This window comes from Scyliorhinus torazame, chromosome 4, assembly GCF_047496885.1.
Source record: "Scyliorhinus torazame isolate Kashiwa2021f chromosome 4, sScyTor2.1, whole genome shotgun sequence".
NCBI classification, from domain to species: Eukaryota; Metazoa; Chordata; class Chondrichthyes; order Carcharhiniformes; family Scyliorhinidae; genus Scyliorhinus; species Scyliorhinus torazame.
In genome coordinates, this window is record NC_092710.1 from 292,647,244 (window position 1) to 292,667,580 (window position 20,337).

The 20,337-nt window shown below is 49.6% G+C and overlaps 1 protein-coding gene across 3 annotated transcripts in view; it reads left to right on the forward strand.

The window, feature by feature from the left end:
• The window catches only part of LOC140410996 (uncharacterized), a 357,930-nt gene that overhangs the window by 182,084 nt on the left and 155,509 nt on the right, over positions 1-20,337 (forward strand). The window contains exon 1 of one of the 3 annotated variants that reach the window (XM_072499919.1): positions 7,661-7,799. The exons of the other annotated variants lie outside the window; for them this stretch is intronic. Coding sequence (XP_072356020.1) covers positions 7,797-7,799 — 3 coding nt within the window. The 5' untranslated portion in view covers positions 7,661-7,796. Of the gene's footprint in view, positions 1-7,660; positions 7,800-20,337 lie in introns of those variants that run through there. 3 annotated transcript variants of the gene reach the window in all.

Below are 20,337 nucleotides of genomic sequence, written 5' to 3' on the forward strand. Positions count from 1 at the left end.
TACCATCCCTAATTATTGCCCATCCCTAATTATACTTGAAAAGGCGGTGGTGAGCTGCCTTCTTGAACCGCTGCAGTCCCTGGGGAGTTCAACATGAATAGAATCATAGAATTTTATAGCACAGAAGGAGACCATTTGGCCCATCGTGTTCCGAAAGAGCTACCTAACTTGTCCTATTCCTCTGCCCTATCTCCGTAGCCCTCTAAATTCATCACTTTCAAATATGTATCCAGCTCTCTTTAATAATAATAATAATCTTTATTAGTGTCACGAGAAGCTTTGGTACCTCCTATGGAATCTGCCTCCACCACTTTCCCAGGCAACGCACTTACAAATCCCAACAACTCTCTGAGTAAAGACATTTCTCCTCATCTCTCACTCCTGGCTCTCTTGCTTACCATCTTCAAATTGTGACTCGCAAACAGTGGAAACAGAATATCCTTCCTTAGGCTCTCAAAATTGTTCATAATTTTGAACACCTCAACAAGGTCACCTTTTAATCTTCTCTGCTCCAAGGAGAACAAGCCCAATTTCTATTAACTTTCCTTGGGCTGGATTCTCCGCCGCGCCACCTTTCTGCCCCGACCCGCTGGTGGGATTCTCTGTTACGCCGGCCGGCCAATTAGGTTTCCCATTGTGGGGCAGCCCCACGCAGTCGGGAAACCCCTGGGCGCCGGCAAAACGGGGGATCCCGCCGATGGAGAATCCCCGTCCCTTGTATCTGAAATTTCTCATTCCTGGTATCATTCTGGTAACTCTCCTCTGCACTCCCTCTAGGGCTTTAACATCCTTCCTTAAATAAGATGCCTAGAACTGAACACAATACTCCCAATGTGGTCTGACCAATGATTTGTAGAGGTGGAGCATCCTGGCCTCTATTTATAAACCCGAGGATGCTATAAGCCTTCTTAACAACTGTTTCAACTTGCCTGGTCTCCTTCAGAGAATAATGCACTTGAATGCCAAGGTCCCTCCAAAGGGGTTCCATTGAGCCTGTATTGTCTCACCATGTTTGTTCTCCTAAAATGCATTATCTTACATTCCTCTGCATTGAAATTCATCTGCCAGGCCTGTGGCCAGCTAAAATGTCATCTGGCAAACGACGCTGAAAAAAGTGGCCAAGTTCAGGGACAGACAGGCTGCAGCTCTCAAATAAACAAAAAGCTGCAGCTCAGACTTGGAAGAGGCCATTCAGAGGCCATCCCGGGACAATGAGCTTGAAATGTAAATCGATATGGTATAGCAAACTTGGTGGCATCTGTTTCCTTATTTGGAAAGGCCTACATGCCTCGGACACCAACGGACATGGCCAGGTAAGGACATGCGCCATCAAGGTGGCAGATCTTAATTGGACTTAATTGATCAGGGTGATCGAGCCCTGATTGATTGACTGGAAGTTCACCTGGGACTGCCCAAAAGGACGCAAAAACTCTATCATCACTCACCACCTTAGGGGGAAGAAAGCTATCTGGCTCCACCTTAATTCAGTCATCCAAAACAGCTCTACAATAACCCTATTGCTCCATCTTGTCTTTTCTTAAATTATTGCAAGAATTTTGCCTCCACTGCTTTGCTTTTCCTGCTCTAATTGTTAAATTTAAAGTAATATTCTTTCTAACACCATTTACTTTTTTTATCTAACTTTATAAGACCACCTCAGATGCCTCCTTTCCAGGCTGCAGTTCTTCCTCATAACTTAAACCGTCAGTCAGCATTGGGAATAGCACCCTGACTCTTCCGTGTACTCCTGCCATTCTTTGAACATCTCCCTTTCTCTTGGTGACCCGAACTGTTTGACCAGAGCACTCGACAGCTGATCTCAATGTCCTCCACTGAGTTAGCCCTGGGTGAAATAGGGGGAAACGTCCTTGCTCACAATTGAGCAAAATGAGGGCAGTACGTGGCATGATGGTTAGCACTGCTGCCTACGGCACTGAGGACCCGGGTTTGAATCCCGGCCCTAGGTCATTCTCCGTGTGAAGTTTGCACATTCTCCTCATGTCTGCGTGGGTTACACCCCCACAACCCAAAAGGTGTGCAGGTTAGGTGGATTGGCCATGTTAAATTGTCCCTTAATTGAAAAAAAATAATAATTGGGTACTCTAAATTTTAAAAAAAGTAAAAAAACAATTGAGCAAAATGTACAAGTCTGCATAGAATTGAACACAAATATGCTGACCAATGTTTGTATGCCCCATTTTGAAAAGCAACCAAGAAATGGGTCGCAGTGTAGAGGGAAACAAATGTGCTACTTCTTTCTTTCCATTTCACTCCCAAAAAACAGCACATTCAAACTTACTCAATGGTTTACCTGTTGTGCACAGCTGACTGTATCTGAATAGTGTTGAAGCAATGTAAATTACATGTAAATAAATATAAGACTACATTGAACCCAGACTTCCTCTGATGTGCAAACATCCAAGCCTCCACCGACCATGATGCATGTCTAAACTAAAACTTTCTGCACCTCCGGGGTCTGTATCCATATATTCCCATCCTATTCATGTATTCGTCAAGATGCCTCAAATGTTGCTATCGTATGTGCTTCCACCACCTCCCCCGGTAGCACTCGCCACCCTCTGTGAAAAAAAACTTGCCATGTGCATCTCCCCTAGACTTTCCCCCTCGCACCTTAAACCTATGTCCCCCAGTAATTGACTTTTCCACCCTGGGAATAAGTGTCTGACTATCCATCCACCCTGGGAAAAAGCTTCTGACTATCCATTCTGTCCATTCCACTCATAATTTTGTAAACCTCTAACAGGTCGTCCATCAATCTCCGTCATTCCAATGAAAACAATCAGAGTTTATCCTATCTCTCCTCATAGCTAATAACCTCCAGACCAGGCAACGTTCTGGTAAACATCTTCTCCACCCTCTCCAAAGCATCCACATCCTTCTGGTAGTGTGGCAACCAGAATTGTACGCAATATTCCAAATGTGGCCTAACTAAGGTTCTGTACAGCTGCAGCATGACTTTCCAATTTTTATACTCAATGCCCCAATCCATGAAGGCAAGCATGCTGTATACCTTTTTGAATACCTTATCCACTTGTGTTGCCACTTTCAGTGATCACGGACCTATATGCCCAGATCTCTCTGCCTGTCAATACTCCTAAGGGTTCTGCCATTTACTGTATAATTCCCACCTGTATTAGCCCTTCAAAAATGCATTACCTCACGTTTGTCCGTATTAAATTCCATCTGCCATTTCCCTGCCTAAGTCTCCAATCAATCTATATCCTGCTGTATCCTCTGACAATCCTCTTCACTATCCATAACTACACCAATCTTTGTGTTGTCTGCAAACTTACTAATCAGACCAGCTACATTTTCCTCCAAATCATTTATATTTACTACGAAAATCAAAGATCCCAGCAGTGTTCCCTGCGGAACATCACTAGTCAGATCCTTCCATTCAGAAAAGCACCCTTCCATTGCTACCCTCTGTCTTCCATGACCGAGCCAGTTCTATATCCATCCTGCCAGCTCACATCTGATCCCGTGTGACTTCACCTTTTGTACCAGTCTGCCATGAGGGACCCTGTCAAAGGCTTTACTGAAGTCCATATAGACAACATCCACTGCCCTTCCTTCATCAATCATCTTCTTTATTTCCTCAAAAAAATTGATCAAGTTAGTGAGATATGACCTCCCCTTCACAAAACCATGCTGCTTTTGCTAATAAATCCATTTGTTTCCAAATGTGAGTAAAGCCTGTCCCCAAGAATCTTCTTCAATAATTTCCCTGCCACTAATGTAAGGCTCACCGGCCTCTAATTTCCTGGATTTTCGCTGCTTATTAAAGAAAGGAATGACATTGGCTATTCTCCAGTTCTCTGGGACTTCACCTGTAGTCAATGGGGATACACAGATTTCTGTCAAAGCCCCAGCAATTTCCTCCATTGCCTCCCTCAATGTTCTGGGGTAGTACTCATCAAGCCTTGGGGAATTATCTACCTTAATGCTTTTTAAGACGCTCAACACCTGTTCCTTTCTGATATCAACATGCCCCAAACTATCTACACACCCTTCCCCAGACTCATCATCCATCAAGTCCTTCTCTTTGGTGAATACTGGTGCAAAGTACTCATTGAGTATCTCACCCTTTTCCTCTGGCTCCACGCATAGATTCCCTCCTCTGTCCTTGAGAGGGGAAACTCTTTTCCTGGCTACCCTCTTGCGCTTTATATACATATAAAATGCCGTGGGATTCTCCTTAATCCTGTTTGACAAGGACTTTTCATGACCCCTTTTAGCCCCCCTGACTCCTTGTTTAAGTTCCTTCCTCCTTTTTTGATATTCTTCATGGGCTTCATCTGTTCTCAGCCTTCTAGACCTTACCAATGCTTCATTTTTCTTTTTAACTAGGCTCACAATGTCCCTCATTATCCAAGATTCCCGAAACTTGCCATACTTATCCTTCATCGATACAGGAACATACTGGTCCCGAATTCTAATCAACTGACGTTTGAAAGACTCCCACATGTAAGATGTTGATTTACCCTCAAGCAACTGCCCTCATTCTAAATTCTTCAGTTCCTGCCTAATATTATTGTAATTAACCTTTCCCCAGTTTAGCAGCATCATAAGAACATAAGAACAGGAGTGGGCCATCTGGCCCTTCGAGCCTGCTCCGTCATTCAATGAGATCATGGCTGATCTTTTGTGGACTCAGCTCCACTTTCCCGCCCGAACATCACAACCCTTTATTCCTCAAAAAACTATCTATCTTTATCTTGAAAACATTCAATGAAGGAGCCTCAACTCCTGACAGTGGTGTCTGGGACATTGTCTGTAAGGCATGATTCTGTGAATTTGACTATGTCAGGCTATTGCTTGACTAGTCTGTGAGAAAGCGCTCCCAACTTTGATACAAGCTCCCAGTTGTTAGTAAGGAGGACTTTGCAGGGTTGGCAGGGCCGGGTTTGCCGCTGTCGTTTCTGGTGACTGGTTCAATGCCGAGTAGTCTGTCCTGCTGGTGAGACAGGACATACCAAGGAATGGTGATAGTGGTGTCTGGGACATTGACTGTAAGGTATGATTCTGTGAATATGACTATGTCGTTTTCGGTGCCTGGTTCGATGCCGAGTGGTCCATCCGGTTTCATTCCTTTGTGCTTTTGTAACAGTTTACTTGCTAGCCTATTTTGGAGGGCATGTAAAAGTCAGCCACATTGCTGTGGGTCTGGTGTCACATGAAAGCCAGACCAGGTAAGGGTGGCAGATATCCTTCCCTAAAGGGCATTAATGTACCAGATGGGTTTTACAATTGACAATGGTTTCACGGTCATCATTAAACTTTTAATTCCATCTATTTTATTGAGATTTAAATTCCACCACCTGCAGTGATGGGATTCGAACCCGGGTCCTCAGATCATTACCCTGGATCTCTGGATAACTTGTCCAGCAACAAGACCACTATGCCTCTGCTCCCCCTTGTGATCTATGCCATGACTGATAAAGGCAAGTGTCCTGAATGTCTTCTTAACTACCCTGTTAACCTGTCCTGCCATCTTCAGGGATGTGTGGACAAATACCTCAAGATTCCTCTGAGCTTCCTAGTGTCCTGCCATTCATTGAGTACTTGCCTGTCATGTTACTCCTTCCAAAGTGCATCACCTCACACTTTTCAGGGTTAAATCCATCTGCCACTTATCTTCCCATCTGACCAATCCGTCTATATCCTCCAGTAAACTAACACCTCCTTCACTGTGAACCACCTGGCCAATCATCATGTCATCTGCAAACTTACTTATCATCCCTCCCCCTACACTTTCTTTTGTATCGTTTATATATGTCACAAACAATAAGGGACCAAGCACTAATCCCTGTGGTACACCACTGGACACCGGCCTCCAGTCACACAAACAGCCTTCTACCATCACCCTCTGTCTCCTATCACTGAGCCGACTTCGGATCTAACTTGCCACGTTATCTTGGATTCCATGTGCGTTTACCTTCTTTACCAGTCTCCCATGTGGGTCCTTGTCATAGGCTTTGCTGAAATCCATATCAGCTATACCAACTGCACTACTCTCAACTACACACCTGGTCAGCTCCTCAAAAAAATCAATCAAATTTATTAGGCATGACCTCCCTCTAACAAAGCCATGCTTACTGTCCCTGACCAAACCTTGCCTCTTCAAGTGGAGATTGATTCTGTCCTTCAGAGACTGATTCTGTCCTGGGCAATTGCTGGGTCCGTGGCCACGCATGAGCACGGCGGCGGCCTGCAGCAGCCGCGCTGTGCTTCATGGCGGATGCCGTTTGCTGACCCGGCCCGCAAAATAGTCCCCTCCTTCGGCCAGCTCACGTGCCCCGGACTGCCCCACCACAGTGCCCCCAGCCCCGAATATGTCCACTCCTGCCTGAGGATCAGCCCTCCCCAGACTGTGGCGGTGCTGGACTGAGTCCGCAACCGCCACGCTGAGTTCCCGACGGATGAGACCACACGTGTCCCACGCCGTCGGGAACTCGGCCGATCGGGGGCGGAGCATCGGGGGCGGGCCTGAGGCCGTGGATATGTGACGCAGTGTACACACAGAGTATGCCCCTTTGGAAGGGGCGGAGCATCGCGGAAGCGACCCCCCCCCCCCGATTCTGTCGGGAATTTGGATTCTCCGGCCCATCGCCGAACGCGATTTTCGAGTCGTTAATTGGAGAATCCAGACCCATGTCCCTCCCTACTGCAGTAACAGATTCCTTAATTAATAATGCAATGCCACTTCCTCTTTCCCACTCTCCCCTGCCCTGTCTAAAAGTCCCCCCAGAATGTAGAGCTATCAGACCTGCCTCCTCCCTCAACCACATCTCTGTGATGGCAGCAACATCACAACCCCAAGTGTCAATATATGCTCTTAATTCATCTGTATTACCTATGATGCTCCTAACATTAAGAGAATTACTTGTCTGAAAAAATGTAATATTAATGGGGAAAATCAAGAGAGTAGGATTAATCTACATCGCCAATATCGAGAAAATAGGGGCGACATGGTGGCACAATGGTTAGCACTGGGACTGCGCCACTGAGGACCGGGGTTCACATCCCGGCCCTAGCCGTGTGTAGTTTGCACATTCTCCCCGTGTCTGGTTAGGTGGATTGGCCACGCTAAATTGCCCCTTAATTGGAAAAAAATAATTGGGTGCTCTAAATTTATAAATAAATAAATAAAATATCCAGAAAATAAGTGAAACAGAATATGGGACAGGATCTTCCGGCCATTCCCGAAAATCCTGTCGATGGCGATCTCCGTGGGTTCCCAGGCAGCGGAGGGGCAAACAACAGGAAACCCCGTTGACAGCGGCGGGACCAGAAGACCCGCCGCTGCTAATGGTGAGCCCCCTCTGCCACCGCAAACACACCATGGATGGGAGGTGGGGGCGGTTTTAACATTCAATGATTGATGAATCCCATCATATATGGATATATGCATAAATATGTATATATCTATCGGCGCAATGCATCCAATGCAAACACATAAAGAATACCAAAGCAACTTTTTTTCTCCCATTCGTAACAATTGTAGAAAGTACAATTTGCCCTTTATTCCCAACTTGGTTAAATCTTTGCAGAATACAACCAGGAGTGGGTGGTTTACAATGTCTGGGGGAAGTGAGGCAAGAGGGTTGTAGCCGAAGAGGTGGGGCGTATGAATGATGAGTAATAAGGTGTATGTTGCTAAATTATGCATGTAGCCAAGTGCAGTTGGGATGCAGTGCAACTCCTCCGGCAGAAGTCACGGGCTCTCGACAAATCTACCGATAAGTGTGGATAAGCAAGCAAGCTGTTAAGAAATGGTAAGTAAGAGCCATTGAGGAAATTTTGTTTAACTTTTGAAGTGTATTTGGTGTCAGAAATTGTTTAGATTATGGTTCCTGAAGCGCGGCGAGTGTAGCGCAGTCACAAGTCTTGATTGGTTTGTGTCTGGGCAGATTCAACTGGAAGTCCTGGATTCCAGAGAGCTGGTTTACTGCCATAAAACTTAACTGTCGAAAAGACGGCAGTAGCTCTGCTGATAGTGAACTGAGTTTACCCAGTGAAGTTTCAGGTTTGATCCCCCAGTCTGTAGGGGTGTTAGATTTCAGCGGGGCTAGTTGTTGGGCAGGACAAATAGCCCTCCCGAGCGCTCCTGGTTCTGGGCGGGAATATCAGAGACGCCTCCTAATCTACTGTATTTTTAAAAAGAGATTCACACTGCTAATGAAAATCGGCACGCACCGAGTGCCCGCTGTGGTCAAATTGCCTTCTCGGGCCAAATTGTCTTCTGATGCGCCAGGGCAGACAGAGCTTGCATGTGAGGAATAACCAGCGTTGTGGGGAAACGCCTGGTGCCTGCAGAACTCAGAAATCTCGGAACAGGAGTAGGACATTCATTCCTGGCGCTTAGGCCCATAACTTCCTGATTCCCCAGCGTCGCATTTGGAGTGTATCTCAATGATGCGCTGGGGAATCCCTCTAGGAAGTTCTCACCTGAAGGGTTGCCCGCCAATTGCCCAGAAGCGCTGACTTCCCCTGGACAATTAATCGCGCTGGGTTGGGAACCACCGACGGACGCGATTTAAATCATTAACTTAAAATAATTAAACCAGTTTTACTCTGATAGAAAGAAGAAAAAAATCGCTTCCAATTCCAGAGTAACTATTTAAACACCCAGACTCAGCCTCACACAGGACAGCGCCTCCCCCCCCCCCCCCCCCCCAGGGGACACACCACAACACCCCTGACCCGACCACCCCCTCCCAACCCAATGCCCCCTAACTCAAATCCCCCCCTCTCCGGTCCGACCAAACCCCACCCCCTCCCCCTGTCTCTCCATTACACCTCCCACTGCATCTGGTCTGACTTGACCCGACCCCTTTCCTGTCCAACCTAACCGCGACCCGCCGCTCCGAACACCCCACCTGCCTCCTCCGGTTGGAAGTCCCAGACTACCTACAGTCTGATGCAACCTCCCATCGCCGCCATTGTCTGAAACACCTTTTAATTGTTCCTTTAAAGTTCCCCTTTACAGCAACTACTATGGGCGGCAGCAGAGCACAGTGGTTAGCACCATTGCTTCACAGCGCCAGGGCCCAGTTTCGATTCACGGCTTGGGTCACTGTCTGTGCGGTGTCTGCACATTCTCCCCGTGTCTTCGCGGGTTTCCTTCCACAAGTCCCGTAAGACGTGCTGTTAGGTGAATTGGACATTCTGAATTCTCCCTCTGTGTACCCGAACAGGGGGCAGAATGTGGCGGCTAGGGGCTTTTCACAGTAACTTCATTGCAGTGTTAATGTAAGCCTATGTGTGACAATAAAGATTATTATTATACTACTGTAAAAATGGGGAGTGACTAATTTCTGCCTCCCAGTTACTCCATGACGTTACTGCCGAGGGTCTGCTTCGCTGCTCCTGTCTCACCCAGCCTGAGTGAGGGTGAGACAGGGACTTTGGAATTCCAGCATGTATAAGCCCATTGAGAGTGGCAATCCACCGGAGATTGCCATTCTGAGGCAGTTTCAGGCCATTCTTTCGTCCATCATGGCTGAGCCGTGGCTCAAACCCATACCCCTTAATAGCTTTGTCTAATAAAAAAAATCAGCCTTAATTCTGAAAGAATTGGCAGCTTTCCCCGTGTTGAGACAGTTTCACCTTTGCCCTTTTTGGAGGAGTGCTCCCTGGTTTCACATGTCTGGTCTGCCACTAACTTTGAAGAGCACTGCCCCTTCCTCAGGTGAATGAAGAGCACTGCTCCTTCCTCAGGTGAATGAAGAGGTAGGTTCCAGAAGCATATGTATAGACAAAGTCAAAGATGCAAGACGATACTTTGAATGCGAGTCTTTGCAGTGTTTAAGTCTTTACAGGTCCAGATGGAGCAATTGGAGAGAGGGATAATCCTAGGTTAAAGAGGTGTGAATTGTCTCAAACCAGGACAGTTGGTAGGATTTCGCAAGCCCAGTCCAGATGGTGGGGGGGTGAGTGTAATGTGACATGAATCCAAGGTCCCTGTTGAGGCCGTACTCATGTGCACGGAACTTGGCTGTAAGTTTCTGCTCGGCGATTCTGCATTGTCACGTGTTCTGAAGGCCACCTTGGAGAACGCTTACCTGAAGATCAGAGGCTGAATGCCCATGACTGCTGAAGTGTTCCCGACTGGAAGGGAACATTCCTGCCAATTGTCGCGCGATGTCCGTTCATCTGTTGTCGCAGCGTCTGCGTGGTCTCGCCAATGTACCATGCTTCGGGACATCCTTTCCTGCCGCACATGAGGTAGACAACGTTGGCCGAGTCGCATGAGTATGTACCACGTACCTGGTGGGTGGTCATGACTAACTTTTAAGATTAAGCAGCCTTGTTCTGGATTCCCCCAGAAGAGGAAACCTCTTATTTTCCCATCCTAGCTAATTATTTTGAAATTGCAAACATCTAGATGAGATCCTACCTCAGACCCTTCCACACACAAAGTAATCTGACAACTCGCCTGGCTATATAATTTAACTCTTTAACTGCCCCCTAATCTGGAAATTTACACAGTATCCTCTCCAACACCGATATATCCTTTCTGCAATATGGTGCCCAGAACTGTGCTTAGTATTCCAAATGCGATTAACCAAAGCTGTAACAAGTAAAGCAGTTGTTGGCGCAGGTGGCAGTGATATTATCGTTGAACTTGTAATCCAGAGAGACCCAGGGTAATGCTGTGGAGACCCAGGTTCAAATCCCACCATGATGGATGGTAAATTCAATGAAACATCTGGAATTAAAAGTAATGATGGCCATGAAAGCATTGTTGATTGTTGTTAAAACCACATCTGGTAAAGACTTTGGTGGCAGCCATGAGCCGAGTAGTCACACGAAAAGTGGCTGTCGGTTAAGAATTTCGACTGAGGCTCTTTAACCGAAACAAACGGGCAGCAGAAGTACAGAAACCCCCCAAACTAACCCCCATCGACCGCACTGCCGACCAAGATAGGAAAGAATTAGTCTCCCAGCCGAAAAACCAGTAGAGATGACCTCAGAAAACCTCAGCCTCAGAACAGGGAAACACATGTGAAGGCACAGAATCGGTGAGAGTCGACCCCGCAGAGTTTCCAGCACATACCAGGCGCCCATGGACAAAATGTGGTGCTTCATCCAGAACATATAGGGAGGAGATGAAAAAAAAAACCCTCTCCAGTCCGACCAAAACCCACTCCCCCACCCCTTCTCTCCATTATGACCCGTCCCCTCCAGACCAACCTGACCTCTGCCCCGCACCCGGTCTGACCTGACAAGACCCCCTTCCTGTCTGACCCAATCCCGCCCCCCCCCCCCGCCCCCTCCGGTCCGAAGACCCCACCTGCCCCCTCCAGTTGGAAGTCCCACACTGCTCGTAAGATCATAAGATGTAGGAGCAGAATTAGGCCATGTGGCCCATCAGGACTGCTCTGCCAATCAATCATGGCTAATATGCTTCTCATCGGACTTCCGGGTGTGGCTATGCAGAGCTGGGTCGCATATTCGGTAGCTCCCGCTTGGAACGGACTTTTGGGCTCTTTTGTAGGGCCCCCACGGCATTTGTTTCACATTTCCTGGTGTGGCAAGAGGACTGCAACACTCCCCTGACGGTGTCCCCCAGGAGTGTTGTGTCTTTTGGCTGCCAGGCCCGGCAGAAGCAGTGGAAGATTTGGCTGCAACAGGATAAACAGCATTTGCAGCAGTTTGCAGCATGCAAGCGGGGGAAGGGCAAGCTTAAAGCTGCAAACAGTCCTGAGGACCTGAATCAAAAGTGAATTCTAACAGCAGAGGGAACAACTGTGAAAAGATCTCACCAGGGCCACTGAAGAAGCGGGGACGAGGCTTCCGGTGGCGGCCATGGTGGAGTAGGTCACGCATTCGGCAGCTCCCGTCTTGAACGGACACTTAGACCTTTTTCAGGGGTTTCCACGGACATTTTGGGGCAGATTGGTGAAGCGAACACTGCCAAAAGGATTCCCTCTCGAGACTTTTGGGCTCTTTTCAGGGCCCCCCAAGGGCACTTTTTCGACGTTTCCCGGTGTGGGAAGGAGTTAATAATAGTTCCCCGTCAGGATATGGCTTTAACTAGGAGCGGGGTGACAAAAAAGGTGGTGGTGGACCAGAAGAAGGGAGGGAAGAAGGACAAAATGGCGGCGGGCGGAGACCAGGCAGCGTGGAGGCAGTGGGCGGAGGAGCAACAGGAGGGTATCCAGCGCTGCCTCAGAGAGATTAAAAAGGACCTGCTAGAGCCGAAGAAGGCTTCTATTGATAAGCTGCTGGAGACACAGATGGCCCAGGGGGTGGCGATCCGAGAGGCTCAACAAAAGATCTCTGTCAATGAGGACAAGATCTTAGTCCTGGCGGTAAAGGTGGAGGCGCACAAGGCGCTCCACAAGAAATGGCAGGAGCGGTTCGAGGAGACTGGGGGGGACGGGACTGGGGTGGGGAGGCAAGGATTGTTTCCCGCGCTTAGAACGGAGGGGGAGAGCCTGTGAATGGGGAGCGGGAGAGGAGGGTGTGCCACACAATGGGAGGAGTCGAAGGGGAGGCGGGAGTGGCCGGGTCAGCAGGAGTCAGCTGACTTGCGGAAGTGCAATGGGGGGAGTAAACCAGCTAGGATGGGTCCTAGCCGGGTGTGGGGGTGGGGGGTGGGTGGGGGGGAATCGAGTTGCTGCTGCTAAGATCAAGGAGGAGCTGGAGCGAGTGGGGTGGGTCAAGACGGGGGTATGCCGCTGTGGGGAACGGGCCGGGTGTGGGGTGCGAGCGCGTGGCTGGCCGAGGAGGGGTCATGGCTAGTCGGCGGGGGAGGGGGTCAGGTAGCCCCCTAATCCGGCTGATAACCTGGAATGTAAGTGGACTGAATGGGCCGGTTAAGCGGGCCCGCGTGTTCGCGCACCTGAAGGGGCTCAAGGCGGATGTGGTTATGCTCCGGGAGATACACCTGAAGGTGGCAGACCAGGTAAGACTGAGGAAAGGGTGGGTAGGTCAGGTGTTTCACTCGGGGCTAGATGCCAAAAACCGAGGGGTGGCGACCTTGGTGGGAAAGGTGGTGTCATTCGAGGCGTCGAGCATTGTGGCAGATAATGGCGGTAGGTACATAATGGTAAGTGGTGAGTTGCAGGGAGAGAGGGTGGTACTGGTCAATGTGTATGCTCCGAACTGGGACGATGCGAGTTTTATGCGGCGTATGTTGGGTCGGATCCAAGACTTGGAAGTGGTGGCCCTGATAATGGGGGGAGACTTTAACACGGTGTTGGATCCTGCACTGGATCGCTCCAGGTCTAGGACGGGTAGGAAGCCGGCGGCGGCTAGAGTGCTGAGGGGATTTATGGACCAAATGGGAGGGGTGGACCCTTGGAGATTTGCAAGGCCGGGGGCTAGGGAATTTTCATTCTTCTCACATGTCCATAAGGCTTATTCTCGAATCGACTTTTTCATTTTGAGTAGGGCGCTGATAGCGAGAGTAGAGGATACCGAGTATTCAGCAATAGCCATTTCGGACCACGCTCCGCATTGGGTGGACTTGAAGATGGGGGAGGAGAGGGAACAGCGCCCGCTGTGGCGCTTGGAGGTGGGGCTGTTGGCGGACGAGGAGGTGAGCGAGCGGGTCCGAGGAAGTATAGAGAGGTACTTGGAGACCAACGACAACGGGGAGGTCCGAGTGGGGATGGTATGGGAGGCACTGAAGGCGGTGGTGAGGGGAGAGCTGATCTCCGTCAGGGCCCACAAGGAGCGGGGGGAGAGGGAGAGGCTGGTGGGGGAGATGGTGAGGGTAGACAGGAGGTATGCGGAAGAACCTGAGGAAGGATTGTTGAGGAAGAGGCGCAGCCTCCAGGCCGAATTCGACCTGGTGACCACCAGGAAGGCGGAGGTGCAGTGGAGGAAGGCCCAGGGGGCGGTCTACGAGTATGGGGAAAAGGCAAGCTGGATGCTGGCGCATTAGCTTCGGAAGCGGGACGCAGCTAGGGAGATCGGGGGAGTTAAGGACAGGGGAGGGAGCGTGGTGCGGAGTGGGGTTGGCATCAATGGGGTCTTCAGGGACTTTTATGAGGAATTGTACCGATCCGAGCCCCCACGGGAGGAGGGAGGGATGGGCCGTTTCCTGGACCAATTGAGGTTTCCAAAGGTGGAAGAGGGACTGGTGGCGGGACTGGGGGCCCCGATTGGGCTGGAGGAGCTGATCAAAGGGATAGGAAGCATGCAGGCGGGGAAGGCACCGGGGCCGGACGGTTTCCCGGTCGAGTTCTATAAAAAATATATGGACCTGTTGGGCCCGCTGTTAGTTAGGACCTTTAATGAGGCAAGGGAGGGGGGCTTTACCCCCGACGATGTCCCGGGCACTGATCTCCTTGATCCTGAAGCGGGACAAGGATCCCCTGCAATGTGGGTCTTACAGACCGATTTCCTTGCTAAATGTAGATACCAAGGTGCTGGCGAAGGTCTTAGCCACGAGGATTGAGGATTGTGTGCCGCAGATCATCCATGAAGACCAGACGGGGTTTGTGAAGGGGAGACAGTTGAACGCGAATGTGCGGAGGCTCCTGAACGTTATCATGATGCCGGCGAGGGAGGGGGAGGCGGAGATAGTGGTGGCGATGGACGCTGAGAAAGCCTTTGATAGGGTAGAGTGGGGGTACCTGTGGGAGGTGCTGAACAGGTTCGTGTTTGGGGAGGGGTTTGTCAGGTGGGTTAGGCTGTTGTACGAGGTCCCGAAGGCGAGTGTGGCCACAAATAGGAGGAGGTCCGAGTACTTTCGGTTGCACCGAGGGACGAGACAGGGGTGTCCCCTGTCCCCCCTGCTCTTCGCACTGGCGATTGAACCCCTGGCTATGGCACTGAGAGAGTCGAGGAACTGGAGGGGGTTGGTGCGGGGTGGGGAGGAGCACAGGGTGTCGCTTTATGCAGACGACCTGCTGCTGTATGTGGTGGACCCGGTGGGAGGAATGCCAGAGGTAATGAGGATGCTGAGGGAATTCGGGGACTTTTCGGGGTACAAGCTCAATATGGGGAAGAGCGAGCTGTTCGTAGTTCAGCTAGGGGACCAGGAGAGGGGGATTGGCGAGCTCCCACTAAGAAGGGCGGAGGGGAGTTTCAGATATTTGGGGGTCCAGGTGGCCAGGAGTTGGGTGGCCCTGCATAGGCTTAACTTTCCAAGGCTGGTGGAGCAAATGGAGGCAGAGTTCAAGAGGTGGGAAGCGTTGCCGCTGTCCCTGGCGGGTAGGGTGCAGTCAATCAAAATGACGGTGCTCCCAAGGTTTTTGTTCCTGTTCCAGTGCCTCCCCGTGTTTATTCTGAAGGCTTTTTTCAGGCGGGTTAACAAGAGTATAATGGGGTTTGTGTGGGCGCGAGGGACTCCGAGGGTGAGAAGGGTGTTCCTGGAGCGGAGTAGAGATAGGGGGGGGGCTGGCGCTGCCCAACCTCTGTGGGTACTACTGGGCCGCCAATGCGACAATGGTGTGCAAGTGGGTGATGGAGGGGGAGGGGGCTGCATGGAAGAGGCTGGAGACGGCGTCCTGTGTGGGTACGAGTCTGGGGGCGCTGGCAACGACACCGCTGCCGCTCCCTCCAAGGAGGTATACCACGAGCCCGGTGGTGGTGGCGGCCCTCAAAATTTGGGGGCAGTGGAGGCGGCACAGGGGGGAAGTTAGGGCCTCGGCGTGGACCCAATTACGGGGGATCCACCGGTTCGCCCCAGGAAGAACAGGTGGAGGGTTTTCGGGGTGGCACAGGGCAGACATACGAAAGTTAGGGGACCTGTTTGTGGACGGGAAGTTCGCGAGCTTGGGTGAGCTGGAGGAGACGTACGGGCTCCCCCTGGGGAACACCTTCAGGTACGTACAGGTAAGGGCGTTTGCCAGATGGCAGGTGGAATTCCCATGGCTACTGCCACACACAGTACAGGACAGGGTGCTCTCGGGGGGGGGGGGGGGGGGGGGATTGGGGAAGATCTCGGAAACTTACCAGGTGATGCAGGAGGAGGAGGAGGCCTCGGTGGTGGAGTTGAAAGGCAAGTGGGAGGAGGAGTTGGGAGAGGAGATCGAAGAGGGGACGTGGGCAGATGCCCTAGGGAGGGTGAACTCTTCCTCTTCATGCGCGAGGCTCAGCCTCATACAGTTTAAGGTGCTGCACAGGGCACACATGACCGGGACAAGGATGAGCAGGTTCTTTGGGGGTGAGGACAGGTGTGTTAGGTGCTCAGGGAGCCCAGCAAATCACACCCATATGTTCTGGGCATGCCCAGCGCTGGAGGAATTTTGGAAGGGCGTAGCGAGGACGGTGTCGAGGGTGGTAGGATCCAGGGTCAAACTGGGCTGGGGGCTCGCAATATTTTGGGTGGCAGAGGAGTCGGGAGTGCAGGAGGCGAAAGAGGCTGGAATTCTGGCCTTTGCGTCCCTGGTAGCCCGGCGGAGGATTCTCCTTCAGTGGAAAGATACGAGGCCCCCAAGTGCGGAATCCTGGATCAGCGATATGGCAGGGTTCATTAAATTGGAGAGGGTGAAATTCGCCTTGAGAGGGTCGTACAAGGGTTCTTTAGGCAGTGGCAACCGTTCTTAGACTTTCTGGCAGAATGCTAGACACTGGTCAATGGCAGCAATAGCTTGGGGGGGGGGGGTTTACTTTATTTTTGCTTATGTTATTTACACTGGAAGGGTCTGAGGGGGTGTATACACCTGCTGTCTTAAGTCGGGGTGTTAATGTTAATTTATTATTTAGGTACGGGGGGAGGGGTTTGGGGGGTTGCTTTTTTAGATTGTGTTTTGTACTTACCCCTGTTGGGTTCTTTTTTCTTTCTCATTTTGTTATTGATATTTTATGAACACCTTTAATAAAAATTAAAAAAAAAAAAAAATGCTTCTCATCCCTATTTTCCTGCCTTTTCCCCATAACTCCTTAAATTTACTCACTGTCCCAGCATCCACCGCACCCTGGGGTCGCGAACTCCACAGATTCATTTGGGAAAAGTAGTTTCTCCTCATCTGTTTTAAATTTGCTACCTCTTATTCGAAGATTGTGACCTCTCGTTTTAGAATGCCCCACAAGTGGAAGCATCAGCTCCACGTCTACTTTATCCATATCTGTCAGCATCTTGTACACCTCTCATCAGATGACAAACCCCTCACCTCTGGAATCAATCTAGTGAACCTCCTCTGAACTGCCTCCAATGCCACGACATAGGTAGGAAAAGGGATAGGGATGTAAGGCAGGAATTCAGGAAGCTAAGGTGGAAACTTCGATCTAGGACAAAGTTATTATCTCTGGGTTGTTACCTGTGCCACGTGCTAGCGAGACGAGGAATAGGGAGAGAGAGAGGATTTGAACACGTGGCTACATGGATGGTGGAGGAGGGAGTATTTCAGATTTCTGGATAATTGGGGCTCATTCTGGGGTCGGTGGGACCTCTACAAACGGGATGGTCTACACCTGGACCAGAGGGGTACCAATATCCTGGGGGGGAAATCTGCTAATGCTTCTCGGGAGGGTTTAAACTAGTTCAGCACAGGATTGGGAACCTGAATTGTAGCTCCAGTATACAGGAGGTTGAGAGTAGTGAGGTCATGAGTAAGGATTCAAAGTTGTAGGAGTGTACCGGCAGGCAGGAAGGTGGTTTAAAGTGTGTCTTCTTCAATGCCAGGAGCATCCGGAATAAGGTGGGTGAACTTGCGGCATGGGTTGGTAGCTGGGACTTCGATGTAGTGGCCATTTCAGAGACATGGATAGAGCAGGGACAGGAATGGTTGTTGCAGGTGCCGGGTTTAGATATTTCAGTAAGTTCAGGGAAGGTGGTAAAAGAGGGGGAGGGGTGGCATTGTTAGTCAAGGACAGTATTACGGTGGCAGAAAGGACGTTTGATGAGGACCCGTCTACTGAGGTAGTATGGGCTGAGGTTAGAAACAGGAAAGGAGAGGTCACCCTGTAAGGGTTTTCTATATGCCTCCGAAAAGTTCCAGAGTGTAGAGGAAAGGATTGCAAAGATGATTCTGGATAGGAGCGAAAGCAACAGGGTAGTTGTTATGGGGGACTTTAACTTTCCAAATATTGACTGGAAACGCTATAGTTCGAGTACTTTAGATGGGTCCGTTTTTGTCCAATGTGTGCAGGAGGGTTTCCTGACACAGTATGTAGATAGGCCAACAAGAGGCAAGACCATATTGGATTTGGTACTGGGTAATGAACCAGGGCAGGTGGTGGATTTGGAGGTAGGTGAGCACTTTGGTGATAGTGACCACAATTCGATTACGTTTACTTTAGTGATGGAAAGGGATTGGTATATACCGCAGGGCAAGAGTTATATCTGAGGGAAAGGCAATTATGATGCGATGAGGCAAGACTTAGGAAGCATCGGATGGAGAGGAAAAATGCAAGGGATGGGCAAATGGAAATGTGGAGCTTGTTCAAGGAACAGCTACTGCGTGTCCTTGATAAGTATGTACCTGTCAGGCAGGGAGGAAGTGGTCGAGCGAGGGAACCGTGGTTTACTAAAGCAGTCGAAAAAATTGTCAAGAGGAAGAAGAGACTTATGTAAAGATGAGACATGAAGGTTCAATTAGGGCGCTCGAGAGTTACAAGTTAGCTAGGAAGGACCTAAAGGGAGAGCTAAGAAGAGCCAGGAGGGCACATGAGAAGTCTTTGGCAGGTTGGATCAAGGATAACCCTCAAGCTTTCTATAGATATGTCAGGAATAAAAGAATGACTAGGGTAAGTGTAGGGGCAGTCAAGGACAGTAGTGGGAAGTTGTGCGTGGAGTCCGAGGAGATAGGAGAGGTGCTAAATGAATATTTTTCGTCAGTATTCACACAGGAAAAAGACAACGTTGTCGAGGACAATACTGATATTCAGGCTACTAGACTAGAAGGGCTTGAGGTTCATAAGGAGGAGGTGTTAGCAATTCTGGAAAGTGTGAAAATAGATAAGTCCCCTGGGCCGGATGGCATTTATCCTAGGATTCTCTGGGACACTAGGGAGGAGATTGCTGAGCCTTTTGGCTTTGATCTTTAATCTTTGTCTACAGGAATAGTGCCAGAAGACGGGAGGATAGCAAATGTTGTCCCCTTGTTCAAGAAGAGGAGTAGAGACAACCCCGGTAACTATAGACCAGTGAGCCTTACTTCTGCTGTGGGCAAAGTCTTGGAAAGGTTTATAAGAGATAGGATGTATAATCATCTGGAAAGGAATAATTTGATTAGAGATAGTCAACACGGTTTTGTGAAGGGTAGGTCGTGCCTCACAAACCTTATTGAGTTCTTTGAGAAGGTGACCAAACAGGTGGATGAGGGTAAACCAGTTGATGTGTATATGGATTTCAGTAAAGCGTTTGATAAGGTTCCCCACAGTAGGCTACTGCAGAAAATATGGAGGCATGGGATTCAGGGTGATTTAGCAGTTTGGATCAGAGATTGGCTAGCTGGAAGAAGACAAAGGGTGGTGGTTGATGGGAAATGTTTAGACTGGAGTCCAGTTACTAGTGGTGTACCACAAGGATCTGTTTTGGGGCCACTGCTGTTTGTCATTTTTATAAATGACCTGGAGGAGGGCGTAGAAGGATGGGTGAGTAAATTTGCAGATGACACTAAAGTTGGTGTAGTTGTGGACAGTGCGGAAAGATGTTACAATTTACAGAGGGACATAGATAAGCTGCAGCGCTGGGCTGAGAGTTGGCAAATGGAGTTTAATGCAGAAAAGTGTGAGGTGATTCATTTTGGAAGGAATAACAGGAAGACAGAGTACTGGGCTAATGGTAAGATTCTTGGCAGTGTGGATGAGCAGAGAGATCTCGGTGTCCATGTACATAGATCCCTGAAAGTTGCCACCCAGGTTGAGAGGGTTGTTAAGAAGGCGCACGGTGTGTTAGCTTTTATTGGTAGAGGGATTGAGTTTCGGAGCCATGAGGTCATGTTGCAGCTGTACAAAACTCTGGTGCGGCCGCATTTGGAGTATTGCGTGCAGTTCTGGTCGCCGCATTATAGGAAGGATGTGGTAGCATTAGAAAGGGTGCAGAAGAGATTTACCAGGATGTTGCCTGGTATGCAGGGAAGATCTTATGAGGGAAGGCTGAGGGACTTGAGGCTGTTTTCGTTAGCGAGAAGGTTAAGAGGTGACTTAATTGAGGCATACAAGATGATCAGAGGATTAGATAGGGTGGACAGTGAGAGCCTTTTTCCTCGGATGGTGATGTCTAGCATGAGGGGACATAGCTTTAAATTGAGGGGAGATAAATATAGGACAGATGTCAGAGGTAGGTTCTTTACTCAGAGAGTAGTGAGGGCGTGGAATGCCCTGCCTGCAACAGTAGTGGACTCGCCAACACTAAGGGCATTCAAATGGTCATTGGGTAGACATATGGACGATAAGGGAATAGTG